Source organism: Gallus gallus, chromosome 6 (assembly GCF_016699485.2).
Source record: "Gallus gallus isolate bGalGal1 chromosome 6, bGalGal1.mat.broiler.GRCg7b, whole genome shotgun sequence".
NCBI lineage: Eukaryota > Metazoa > Chordata > Aves > Galliformes > Phasianidae > Gallus > Gallus gallus.
This window is the reverse complement of record NC_052537.1, coordinates 7,392,390-7,406,626: the sequence shown is the minus strand read 5'-3', so window position 1 is coordinate 7,406,626 and position 14,237 is coordinate 7,392,390. Positions and strand designations below refer to the sequence as shown.

Sequence of the window (14,237 nt, the reverse complement as noted above, 5' to 3'; positions counted from 1 at the left end):
GTTGGACTTGGACTTGATGATCCTATAGGTCTTTTCCAACCTTAACTATTCTGTGATTCCGTTGCTCTATAAGAAGAAGAAGAAGAAAAAAAAAGTGCTCTGCATGAAAAAATAAAAAAGAAAAAAAAATTCTAAATCCTGGGCAAGCCCAGAAAAACCCAGGCAAGTGGCAGGCCTACAGCCTGTTGACATTCACAGTCCAGGGCATTACAACGACATTTTTTGAAAAGTCAGATTATCTTAAGTAATGGATGCTCTTGGCATGCAATATGTCAGGATTTTTGTCCTAAAGATCCTATACGAACATATGGTTATAGAGGATGTTGTTCTAAAAGGCAGAAAGCTCCTGACTCCAGGGACCTTATCTATTGGCAGAACTCCAGGTTCAAAATTGGCTGGCATAAATACAGTAAGACTAGGTCTATGGAGTAGAGCTGACCACTTTTATTTGCTGGCAGTTATTCCTGATGAGTTCATGATACATTTCCAACATTTAGTCTGAAAAAATACTACAGCACATCACTTGGGAGGAAAGGGGTGAAACAGGAAACATCGGAATCATTATTGCATACAACACCATTGTTTTATGAAAACCAGAACAGTAGGTACAATGGAGAAGGCAAATATAAGCAAATTCATAGGTTTTGTATGTGGTTGCTCTGTTGAATGTGTCACGTTTATTTAAACTGCAGTATTGCTTTTTGAAATTTCTTTTTGTTATAAGCCCTTTCTCCTATTTTTTCTTTTTCCTAATAAATTAAGGTTTAACAGAAATGGAAACTCTAATATAACAACTACATAATGTAAAATCTTCATATAGAAACTATATTTATTAAACAAAAGCAAAATGGAGCCATAAAAGATGAACACAATCCCCAAAACACGTTCTTTAAAATAGTTCTCTGTTATCTCTCTCCACTTTAAGGTATATTAGTGCTAGGTTCTCGAGACATTGCAACCACAGGAAACTTACTTAATTGAAGCTTCAATTGACTGATGACAATTGAATATAAATATGTTTGACCTTCCTTACCTGATGCGGAGACAAGTTACATAGCATTTAACTCACAACTAGAAGGCCTATTGTTCAGCCAACAAAATCCATTTTACTACATAGGTAGAATGCCAAGCTTTAACAAAATGGGGAAGAACATTAAAAAGATACTCAACACTGTATAAATCTATTGATTTTTATAAGTGGAGCTAAGTTTGAAGAAAACAGTAATGAAAAGAGTTAACAATAGGATTAAAATTGCCTGGGTGTCCCTCAGTGATCACTAGGTTTTAAGGTCATGGCTTCTCTGCTGACATCTACACTTACCTTTAGACTTTCCTAATATACATGTAAATAGCTCTTATTGACAACCAAAGAAAATCCCCACAAACTTACATACCCACAAGCACACTAAGATGCTTCAAAACAACACCCAAATAAAAGAAAGACAATCCTTTTCTCCTCTTTATCTTTCTCTCATCCAACTTCATTCTCATATTACCACCGCTGCTTTCCCTCTCTAATACGATCTATCCTAACAAAATAGGGCAGAATGTGTATTCAAACATCTCCAAAGAAGAAATCCCATTAATTTTCTCACAAACAGTAAAAAAGGAATGTTCTGATCCTGTTAAAGATCTGATCACATTCCTCTGCCAGGAAAATTACAAGGAAAAGCCATCATGAACGAGAATTGTGATAAAGTTTTTAAGGCAGTATTTTCCCTCCTCTCTTCAGTTCTTTACTTTCTCTACAAGTCTCTCAGATTAAATGATGATGCTATTCCATTCCCATATGTCCCTAAGCAGTCCATAACAAATCAAAATACTGCATTTCCGAAGAAAAAAAAAAAAAAAAAAAAAAGGAAGACTAAATAAATAAACAAGAAAAAAAAGACTGCCTGATGTTTCCTTATTACTTTTCTCCCAACGATGGTGTACCATTTTAAAGAATTTTTCTTTTGGCTGGAAATGTTAAAACATTTGGATTTGTTACAGAGCCATCTCCATTGTGTTACTCTTAGGACTTTTCTAAAAGGTATAATTCTTTGTGTCTTTCCTGAACAAAAAGCTACTCAGGAATGAAACAAATACAACTACAGATGCTTTGAAAAGGCCAACGTGCACACTACCTCAGTACACTCTGAATAGGAAAATACCTGTGACATTGAAATAAGACATTTTTAGCAGACTTCCCATTATCTCAAAGTTAATTAGACAGCAATAGTAATACTGTATGTGTCTTCATAATATTAATTCTGACTACAAGTCACGTGAATTTTGTGCTGGTGGCGAATAAAGCTAGGCCCTAAAAAAAGAGATAAGCAATATGGTTTTACAACATTTAACTTCCTGAAATTGGTCCTATACAATTAGAACAGCTTCTGGCTAGCTGTATAGGTAAAAGTTTATAACATTATCAACTTACTGAAACTGCTTCAGATGTAATCCAGTTTAACAAAAAAAGTCAGCTCAGAATGTAGAAATTAAATGTTCAAGTCAATGAAAAATGGGAGGAAAAAAAGTAAAAATGGTAATTGTCAAAACAATCACCACAGACTAATGAACGGGAAACAAGCAGGATAGTATAAAACAGACCTACTTCAAGGTGGATCATTTATGGTCCTTGTTTGTTTCCCAAATACAGAAATTTACTAAAAGTATTCCTTCTTCAGAGGTACTATTTGTCAGAAAATGAATGAAGTGACCTTACAGTAAAATAATTTCAATGAAGAGGCTTAAACGAATACTCTTCTAGCTGAACCATACATTGTTAACTTTCTTTCCACAGCAGCAAGGTCCCATATAAGAAAAAGAAATGTGCACCACCTATTACTATAATCCTAACGAAAAACAAAAATGCGTTGGGATGTATCACGGAGTCCCCTCTTATCCCAGAGTGCGTTACCATTTTGTCCAATTTCATGTTCTGGTAAATATTCACATTACAGATCCGTTAATGCTTGGGTTGACATAATACAGTGTTCAATGTAGAGCTTACTTAACTCTTACTGGAAATCTTCCCATAAGTCACAGAGAAACAGAGAAGTTTTATTATTCATTGTGGTACAGAGAACTTTTTTTCCCGTCAAATTTCAGAGACAACAGTATCAATACAATGAAACGTTGTTTTAATAAAATGCATTTTTTACTTCAAAAGAATTGCCAGACTGTCTCCTGGAAAAACTCTGTTTCTTAGAGGCAGAGCTCTTCAAATGGAAGACTATACTTATATTCTCAACCAAAATAGATCTCTAGTGGATGCAATCCAACCCCTGAAATACATAGAAATATTAAGTTGTTAATAAGCGTCTTGTAAGGAAAGTCTACAAGAGGTTACATGGACAAATGGTTATCCTTCTGGATGGAGCAGGGGGAGAAAGAGCAAATAATTTTCAGTCCGTTTAACACACTTTAAGCATCCCTGTGCAGGGTCATGCAAATGCCAGACTGAGGAGAATGAACAACATGGAAACCTGGAGCTCACATCAGGTCTGAGGGCATATTAGCCAGTATATACCTTGGTGCAATTCTACACCTGTATCACTTAACAACATTTGCAAGGGTCTGCCTATGTTCAACTATTGAACAGAAATGTTTTATTTGCTATTAATCTGGCTTGAGTTGAGCATGTTTCCACATAAGTTTTTTAATAAGGCATTTCTTTTGGAAAATTATGACAAACCCATAGAATTGGAAGCGTGTCTTTTGCTAACCAGCAGTAAGAAGGAAAGATCTGGTATGCAACAATTCAGAAGAGAACTGACATGAACGTGTGGGAGTTCATCAGAGACAGCAATAGTTCAACAACAGCACCTAGATCCATGTTTGTTTCTTGTATACTTGTACCACTAATAAAAGTTTGGTCCATACTCAGAGATGAGTTTCAACATGAGTAATTTTAAATATCCTTTTAAAAAGTTGTGATTTACCATCTAAATAGAAAATTTCAATATGGAATAATTACACTACTTCTGAATGAAATAGCGGTCTGCTTCCATCCTTCTTTTTTGTTAGAGAAATAAAGTGCAACATAACAATGTTCATTACTCAAACTACATAAAGCTTATTTCACCACAAATGGATTCATGCTCATATTGTACACAGTTGTTGTTCATCTCTGAATATATGGCAGTGACTCAGCATTTTGGGCTACAAATATACCCACAATCCAATAAAAGTGTACATTTGTTGTTATCCTTTAAAGGTACAAACTCTACAAAGTCAGTATTAAATGTCATAAACTCAGAAGAACTTCAGTTCCAATCCAGATCTGTGCTTTTTCCATAGTAATTTGAACAAAATCTTACCCTTTTCACAAAGAAATCGATTTCTTTGCAAAGCAGGAGTCAATCCAAAGTCTCCTACATAGCTAACGTAAGCAGCTTTCCAAATCCATTTCTGCAGAATCTCCAGCAAGTTCTATTGAGATGAAAATCTCACTATCATAATTAGCTAGGTTACTACCCAAAAAAATCCACAAATCATAAAACTTCTGAATGGGTATGCAATGTAAATTAACTGAGGTACAGAGAACATCTCTAGTTTCTCACTTGCTTTCTAATTTCAGTCTCTGTCTAGTTTGTTTTCTTCATAGCATTGTATAAGATTTTGTAAAGGCATGCCCTAGTAAGAACAGAAGTATCTTCCGTTCTGTGATTGAAAGCAGGAAATGATGTTATGGCTAATACGCCTCCAGTAGCTCCAAATTCAAAACCTTCTGTCAACACATTTAAAGAGAGCAGAAAGACAGCAGAAATAACATGAAGAGATATATGAGTGCCTGATATTAAAAAAAGGACGCTGAAATTCTCTAAATGGCTCGCAAATACAAAATATTAAGATAGAAAATGTAGTGAATATCTGGAAACAGGAGAAAAGATGCCCTTCTTAAGATGAAATGAAATATGCTATTGAAGCATGTTTAGAGTCTGCTAGATAACTGTATACAGATCACTTGAAATAACTAGGGGTTTTGTGGAGTTGGGTATGAAAATTCAGAGAGAAAGCTACCCCTAATATTAGTGATATCCTTAAAAGCAATTACAGAATTTATATTTCCCTGGCTCAGAACTACTCTCCAAACCCTTGCAGATGTGACATTTACTATGCTTGACATACTTACAAGAGCAAGTAGCATAAACCCACATAACAGGCTAAAACTAGCATTACTTGCCAGTTGAAACAGTCTCATTTACCAGCAGCCCCATGTTCCAGGGCACAAAGAAATACGCTATATTACTACCAAAATAACATCTCCCACCACACTGAAACTCACCTAAGAAATTGCTTCTTTACCTCATCAATTCAAGAACCAAAGATTCACGTGTTCAACCACCATCTGTCTCTGAGCCCTTTCCTCATTTTTCTATCAAATAAATTACTCAATATAAACAACTAGAAGTGATCTGCCGCCAAGTAAGTGAAGTGTTTGACAACACTGACACCAAGTGACAGAACTCAGAAAAATATAAAACAACTTGCACAGAAATTATAGGGCACTTCATCAGTCTGATCTGAGATAGACAAAGTTTTTTTTTTGTTCCCCCAAGAACACAAACATGAAGACCTAACATGAGAGTTGAAAATTTTCACAGATGTCATGCATAACTTACAGAAAGCTTGTCCAAGATTAAACGCATTTAATCATGTAAATACATTTAATCATGTACATAAATACACGTTAAGAGCTTAATTTAACCTCAATCTCACAAGCATGAGTGAAATACTGCATACACTTTAAAGTTTTACACAATTCACTCTTGCAAATTCATTACTGAAGAACAAAAAAATATTGATGGTTTGCATGCACAGCGAGTATTTGATTCCATTAACTTTTGTGGATTTATGTTCATTCTCAAGTAAAAACAGTACTATTATACTCTTTAATTTAAAAGTTTGGTGTTAATGCAACGCTTTACATCTTACATGCTTGCTTTACCTTTCTGTATGATAGGTAATCTGTTGATAGGTTCACCTGTTCTGTATGATAGGTAATTCTGCATGATAGGTTCATCTGATCAGAAATAAAATACCATGCCTTCCAACACCATATGTATTATATAAAATTGCCGCCCTTCCTATTGACTCACACAGTCACATTACACGAAGCACAAAACCCTACTGACTGAACAACACATCTATCAGTTCTCCTTTTCCCATTTACCATTTATATGACCAGCATTCCATATCTTACCACCTGGTTTCCACATGCTTACCTGCTGACGCTTGTACGCCAAATAATCTAGGTTTTCCAGATCCTTTTGAAACTTCTGGTAGGTATTCTGCAGATCAGATTTACTGGATACGTTTCTTAATGTTTCAAAAGTTCTTTGAAACTGTGATGGTAAAGAAAGAAATACTGTCACTCTCACTGCTTGTGGTTTGGCTTTTGTCTTTTTCCTGCATGAGCATTTTAGTCTACTAAATACTAACGCTGTAGAGCTGTATCTTCTTCAAGTATGCCGTATTCTAGACATGAACACATTGCTACAATTTTGAAATCAATTCTACAATTCAAAATAGAGTACATATTAGCCAATTTAAGTAAACTAAATCCACTGTTTCATTTCATAGACAAGGTTTACATAAAATATTAGTGATAAACCAGACCTGATCTCTAAAGATTAGTTATTTTCCTATGCCATGGTATGTAATAGAATGTATTCACATGGTTTTCTTTCTTTCTTTCTTTCTTTTTCATCTCCAACTAAGAAAAGCATATGCAACTTCATACTGGTTCATACCAGAAATCATAATTCTAACAAGCACATCAGTAGGGTACTCTTTATCAATTTAATTTACTTATCATAATCCGCAAGGCTGAAATCTGACCTTGGACAAACTGCTCAGATGCGGTAGGAAAGCTGCCACAAGATTAGTTATACTTTGTTTCAAATCTCACTTTTAAATATAGTACTTCTTTTACCTACACATTTTTAAAAGCGGTACTGGTATTTTTCAAATAGATGAACAATACTAATTCAGCTATAGGAAAATGCAATAGAAAGGCTAATATTTGTGTGAAAGGAGAATGGGAGATGTCATAGCACAGAGACATCTGAAGGACCTGACAGATGGTGCCTCTCAACCTCCTGGTCATCACAACAGATCCTGAACCTAATACCTGTTCTGACTGCTGGATGGACTTTACAGATACAGCACACAGTTAATGCTTGTGAGCAGAGATGGTCACAGCAAGAGAGTGACCATACTGCTTGTTTTTATTTTTAAAGGAATCATCTACCTCTCCTTAAGGATCTGATATGAATGTTTGCTACACCACTGATAAGAAATTACAGAGTTATGTTATACACGATTTCCTCACCTCACAAAATAGTAGCAAGACAGATATACTTGAATAGAGAAGAATAAAACAAAGAGAAACAAAATCATTTAAAAACTCAATTTTATAAGATTTTATAAATCTTTTTCTCTAGGGCATATGCTTCGGAATATGTTTCTATCTTCCCATGTATCACATTTTTATGACATGGATCCTGAGTCCTAAGTGAGATCAGTATTTAACAGCCCCATAATCAAAGTATAGATTGATATATTGAATAACAGAATAAACACCAAACATCCTCAACTACGCTTCTTTCAGTAAGTGGAAGAAAACAGAAACAGGTGAAATGTCTTAGTTCCTACCCGGTTCTATCTTTGACACATACAAGTGATTTGTCAAGCAGCCCAGGAGCTAATACATGATGCTCCGGAAAAATCAAATATATTTTATACCTCTGCAGCTGGTTATGAAATGATGCATAGATGAGGAAGTCACCCTCCCACTGCTCTGTTAGTATTACCAAGATCTAGAACATGAGGCTGAAGTCATTCACTTCAGCAGTAAGAGAATTTAAGCTGTACATTTTTAACAAAGGTTGAACATCTGACTTTGCTGGAGCTTTGTTGCTACCATCAGGAAATCACTTCTCCTCTGGCTTTTGCTATTTCTCCATTTATAAATATTCTTCAACACGTAAGCATGTAACATCTGTAAAGCTGTAAGTAGTTTACAAATATTCTGTTATTACAGTAATTAGTCACAGAACTGAGTCTTTAAACACTTTTGTACACTGGTATAGACAGAAATAGCTATGCATTTTCTACATCTGTCCAAAAGACTTCGTTTATTACAGTTACAAGCCCTGTATATAATTACTTACTGTAAGTTTGAGTGTGGCACTACTGTCCAGGAAATGAGGAAGATGACAAAATGAAATTGACTGATTTGCAATCACTTTTGACAAACCAAGCATCTCAATAGTAACTACAGCACACACTTCTCTATACCTTATCTAACACTATTGTCACTGAATTGTAAAAAGGAATCACAGAAGGAGGAAAAAATAAACAAAACTCCAATCACTTTCAATCCTTCTTTGAACGCTGAAAGCAGCTTTAGCAGATAGTGCTGCCCTGGATATAGACTGCTCCACAGTGTGGCTTGTTCTATGGACATGTAACGAAGCTTCAGTTGTGAGTGCTGCTCAACAGCCACTGCTGGGACAACAAACAGCTGCAGCACATTTCTACTGGCAATTTGCAACTGACAGACACATCCTAGAACCTGCAGACAAGTCACTAGTTCTCATTTTCCACATGCTGCAGTCTTTATTTCGGCATTACTGCTTTCAAAACTGAGAAGCAAGATAACACATTGTTTACATCCATTCATAACTTATTTTACTGAACCTCATTCAGCACCTCTGGAGGTTAACTAGACTTGCCAGTTGCAGTTAGGTTTGCTACCAAAAAATAACAAAAACCTTTCTCACCCAAAGTATGCTTCACTGAATTCTCTAACAACGTGACTGAGAGAACATAAATGCTCAGATAAAACTGACAGACTTCATACTTTTCTGTTCAACTTCATTATCTTGATTGATTCCTTTTTGCCCCAGATTCAATAATTGCTCCAGAGATGCTCTGAAAGCCTTGAAGTTAAAATGCTTTCTTTCACTGATTCATACTCCAAAAGGTCGTCTTGTAAACTAGAAGCAATTTAATTATATCATTAAGTCAAATGCGTAATTGTAAGGATAACACGGGAAGTTCCACCCGAACGTGGAAAAAAAATTCTTTACTTTGAGAGTGACAGAGCACAAGAGCAAGCTGCCCAAAGAGCTTGTGGCATTGCCTTCTCTAGAGATACTCAAAACCCACCAGCACTATAATCTAGGGAACCTGCTTTAGCAGGGAGTTGGATGAAAAGATCTCCAGAGGTTCCTTCCAACCCCTATGATTCTGTGATCCTGTGAGATCAGGCAATGATTTCAGAGAGAAGATGCTGAGGCATAAACAGAGTAGTTGCTTAATGTTTCAGTGGGAAATCACACTAAAATTTTTACGCTTAATATCTAATATATTTGATCCTCAAATTAATTTCTCCAATTCATGGAAAACTTCAAAGTCTCTGCATGTTGTAGCTTAGCTCTACAGTTTTTCTGTAAAAGGTTAATTTCATTTTCTAGTATTGCTACCTTCTTTAGCTTTTGCAAGCAAACCAATTTATAATATGAGTATTTGCAGAAGGAGCAATGGTATAAAAGCATCTGTTTCCTGATTTTTAATATGTAGTTTTATAATTACTTATTATTTGATAGTGATACTTTGCAACTGCACTTATCATCCTTTCTGGAATCCCAGACTTCTGCGCTAGATAACTTTGAGCTTGTTCGTCTTGGTCTGAGGTTTTGGTTCAAGTCAATATTTAAGTTGGATTTGAAACATCCTGGTTTACGACTTCATATGGACCAGACTCTTGAAAAGTACACAGAGACTTTAGGTGGACAAAACTCACTCCAATTTTAACAGGAATGCCTTGATAAGCCTGGGAATGTCACTGTGGACCATAAAGACTAAAGACATGTCACCTGAACAGGAGGCCAGACAACAAAAATATGACATCACAAATATTTAAAGTACTTCACTGCATACAATTGGTGATGTGGGAGGAAACATGGTTAAATATGGAGTACTAAGTTTTATTCCTGACAATAACCATACAATCTCCATACGAACAGAAAGAGGTGTGGGAGGCAGCAAACATTTCGTCTTTAGTTTATGAATTATGCTATTTGACAAATCACACACCTGCAACATGGCTTGCATGGAAATCTAGCTAATTCATGAAGATGATACAAGCAAAGTTTTATTTAAGATGAGGGCAGTGAAGTACTGGAACGTTGCCACAGAGAGGTGGCAGATGTCCCAACACTGGAGACATTCAAGGTCAGGCCAGATGGGGATAAGAGCACCTAATCAAGCTGTAAGTGTCCCTTCTCACTGCAGGGGAGTTGGACTTTGAGGGTCCCTTCCAACTCAAACAATTCTATGATTCTATGAAATGGCCTGCTGTGCTTCCTTTACTTGTTCTCACTTTACATGTCTGGCTCAGATTTAAGGCTAGTGCTGCAAATGCCAGTTTGTTATATTAAAAAAAAAAAAAAAAGCTCTTGCCATAGAAGTCAAACAATATTTGCCATTCAAAATATTATCATTTTCCATTGTGCAAGGCAGCAAAACAGCACTGAACTTTTCATTCGTGAAATCCTTATTTTCATATGGATGAATTAAGGAAGAAAAGAAAATTTAATTTCTATTCTAACATAAACAGTTCATTAAAAAAAACAATGTAATAAATACTTCTACTTTAAGAGACTAAACTAAAAAAAATGTGCTACTTTAAATCAACAAAAGACATGGTTGAAATCAATATTCAAAAACTTCTCTAAAATTCAATTTAATAAAGCACATATTTATGAAAAAAAAAAGTTGTTTGCACAGTATTTTATTCTAATGGAATGCGTATAGCATACCTTTTTATAGAGTTTTATGGCCTCCTCCATCCAGAAAATATCAGATAATTTTGCTCTTATTTTAAGAAGGTCTGAAGACATGCATTTTGATAATAAGGCAGATACTGTTTTGCATGCATATTCTCATTTCTGCCCCCAAAGCAAAAGTGAGCTATAAAATGAATTCATCTGGATCAGGATAATCTGTGTATGCCTGAGAAACAAAAAACTGTTGATCGGGAAAACCACTCTACCTTATCCTTACTTCATTACTTTACAACCCAGAAATAATCTGCCAAGAGAAACAGAATTTCCAAGGTCATCTTACTGGTGTACCGTTTGTACTCCAATATTAGCTCTCATAAAAGGAAATTTTAGTGTCTCTTCAACATTATTCTCCTACAAATCACTGCACTTCAGTGTGTTGATGCAGAACAAAAACAGTATAACTACTCAAAAGAAAACAATTTAGTAATACTCTTTTTTCATTATTGGTTTGAAAGCAGTCTACAACAACGGAGTTCTAGGCCCTGTCTAGAGCATGCAGGAATTTACAGAGTCCAAGTAAATAAATAAATGAAAGCAAACACCTACTAATATCCTACCTTAATTTCCTTAAAATATTTTTCAAACAACTTCACTGACAGATATAATATTGATTTTTTCCCACTTAGCTGTACTTCTAGCAATTTTGTACATTCCACGTTAACCTATGAGGAAATTATCTCAAAGCTTTACAGTTATTTATTTTATGAAAAAAATAATATACAAATATATTTTTACATATAATAGATAGATATATATTTGTATCTATAAACTAAACATAAATACATAAATAACCAGCCCAGAAAACTTCTACCTCATTTAAAGCAAGCCCTATGCATTCAAAATAAGCCTTATGACTGAGTCCAAATAAATTGACTTTCATGACTATTTTCTCCTAGTTTGTGAAACTGACAGGTTGTTGCATATATTCTCTCCATCTCAGAGAAAACCAGATATCACTGCTGTCTAAGGCAGCCTTTACCAGATTTAGGAATCTTAAAGTTAACTTTTAATCACCACAAAAAAAGAAGTTGATATCCTCCTTTTCCCAGGCCATGGAAAAGCGTTTTAAGAGGACAACCAAGCCCTTGTTACTTTATCTTCTTTTGATAAGGTGTGGTATATGGGTACAGTTCTCTCTTGTTTTAATGATTCATGACTCTTAAAAAGGTGGTGGCTGAGCAGCAAGGAAGAAGGCTGATGCGTATTTACCTGCCCTGTCACCTCTAAGGGTGAGGGTTTGCCTCTAATACTGTACCCTGAATCAAGCAGACACTCTGGAAGAAAGGAAAATTATCCTCTCTCAAACCTAACAGGCACACTTTGCTCATGAAGACCCTTCTAAGATGTTGGATAGGATAGAAAACAGGGGAAAAAAAAAAGCAGACAAGCTGCCTGCAGCTGAAGCAAAGCTCTAGAAACTTCTAAGCATGAACTCCTAACGTAGCTGACCCACACCTATATCTGAGATGTAACAACAAAGATGCTTTCAGCACACCTAAAGATGAGTCTGAATAGTCTGAAGAGTCTATTGCAGATGGGAAGCTTTGGAGAGGAGGAGAAATAAGACTGATGGGAAATCTCCATACAACAGCAACCCAAGAAATTGATTTGTTTTCAGATCTTTTCATTTCAGAGCAATTATAACCCAGCAGCTGTGTTTTTCTCTTGAAAATACAGCCACAGTATTCCATTTTGTTTTCTTGTGCTCTGGTAAAACAGTTGCGGGAGCCCTCAGGCTTGGTCATTGCAAAGAAATTCTGGAGTAGTTCCACCTGAAGCTGGCCAGTTAGGGTCTCTTCAAAACCATGCTTCTGACTTGCAAGAAAAGGATGATGTTTTTTTTTCAGCAATTCCCATACTAAGACTAAAACCAGGGATGTTACATAAACAGCATCGTAGCCACAGTGGAGCCTGTTCCCTAGCAACAGTTTGCTAGAGTCATTAAGTGTTGCTGTTTCAAGGGAAGCCCTAGGGGTTGGAAAGCTATGAGTCATTAGGGGGTCACAAAGCAGCACAGTCAAGATAATAAGAACAGAAGGGCATCCAGGTTCCATTTGCACGCAAGAGAATGTTCACTTAGAGAAATGCAGCTCTTCTTAAAATAATTTGTAGGGGCTGCTTTTTCTTTGTCACTTAATGCACATTATAGATTGCCACAGAATTTGTGGAGCGTCATGATAAATACCATAACTCTAATTAGAAATAACTACGTTCCATATGCCATATACTGGTCTCAGTAAGAATCCATTTCTGGTGGTTGATGAGAAAAATACGAGTATGAACCACTGAAGAGGCCAAATCCAATCTCAAACACTACTGTAAACTTCTTAACATCTCTTGTTTACACAGGCTTCTATTGCTGTGGTGATTGTTCACACTCACCAAAGAAAAGGTGAGAAGACTCTAGCCATTTTTTATTTTAAAAACTGACCCTTTACCTCCAGGGTAGACTGTGACTATTTTTTTATTATTATTTAATGTTCCATGGTACCACAACAGAAAGCAGTCAGAAGGTAACATGGCAAGCAAGTCAAATTCTGCATTAAGCAGGAGTTATACAAGTAAAACCAAATCCCTAAACCTGAAGCACATGTAAGCCTAAAATGACTTCCCTTTCTTCTGAGTCACCATACTATCCCTCTCCTGCTAAAAACATTTTTAATGCTTCCGTTGCAGGGAAGGGAAAAATATAATGCACTACACCCACAGTGCTCAAGTTCTCACGTTGCTTCTTACTTGTAGTCATTCTCATTTCTTTTTTCCGGACAGTAGTTAAATAACTCTAAGCAAACATTTTACAGAGATCCCACTGTCTGAGGTGTTTGTAAAAAATATTAAGACTTAAAAAGTAAACCTAAAAGCACAACAAAAAGGGGGAAAAGGCACGCAAAACACGCTGGTTCAGCACGATCTGGAACAGATAAGAGAAAAACAGACTGCCAACACATTTTAAATGGAATGCTCAGAACTTGCTACTGTTTTGCTGTTCTCCCTTGATCAATAAATTCAAGCAGTTCCATTAGTCTGTTAATTCACTTAATTAAATAATATTGAGCACCACTAGCCATAATGAATGAGGCTGGTAATGCAGCTCTGAATCAAATAATGTGACACATGAGATGGCTCTATGTTTTTCACAACAAAGTTTTGGTTAGAGAAGTCAAGTTGTAAACTAAGTATGGAAAATCAGATATCAAGAACTGTTAGAAAAAAAATTCTCCTCTGAATGAGCGGTCAGGCACCGGAACAGGCTTCCTAGGGAGGTGGCTGAGTCACTGTCCAGGGAGGTGTTCAAGAAATGCCTAGATGTTGTGCTAAGGGACACTGGTTTAGTGGGGAAATACTGGTGGTAGGTAGATGGTTGGACTAGATGATCTTGGAGGTCTTTCCCAA

The 14,237-nt window shown here is 36.0% G+C and overlaps 1 protein-coding gene across 9 annotated transcripts in view; it reads right to left on the bottom strand.

Moving 5' to 3' along the window:
• Positions 1-14,237, bottom strand: part of CTNNA3 (catenin alpha 3) — a 442,665-nt gene that overhangs the window by 389,436 nt on the left and 38,992 nt on the right. For all 9 annotated transcript variants that reach the window (XR_005860613.2, XM_040702351.2, XM_040702353.2 and 6 more), the window contains one exon: positions 6,213-6,332. Coding sequence is in view for 8 of the 9 variants with exons in the window: in XM_040702351.2 (XP_040558285.1) it covers positions 6,213-6,332 (120 nt within the window). In the remaining variant the exon portion in view is untranslated. The remainder of the gene's footprint in view (positions 1-6,212; positions 6,333-14,237) is intronic.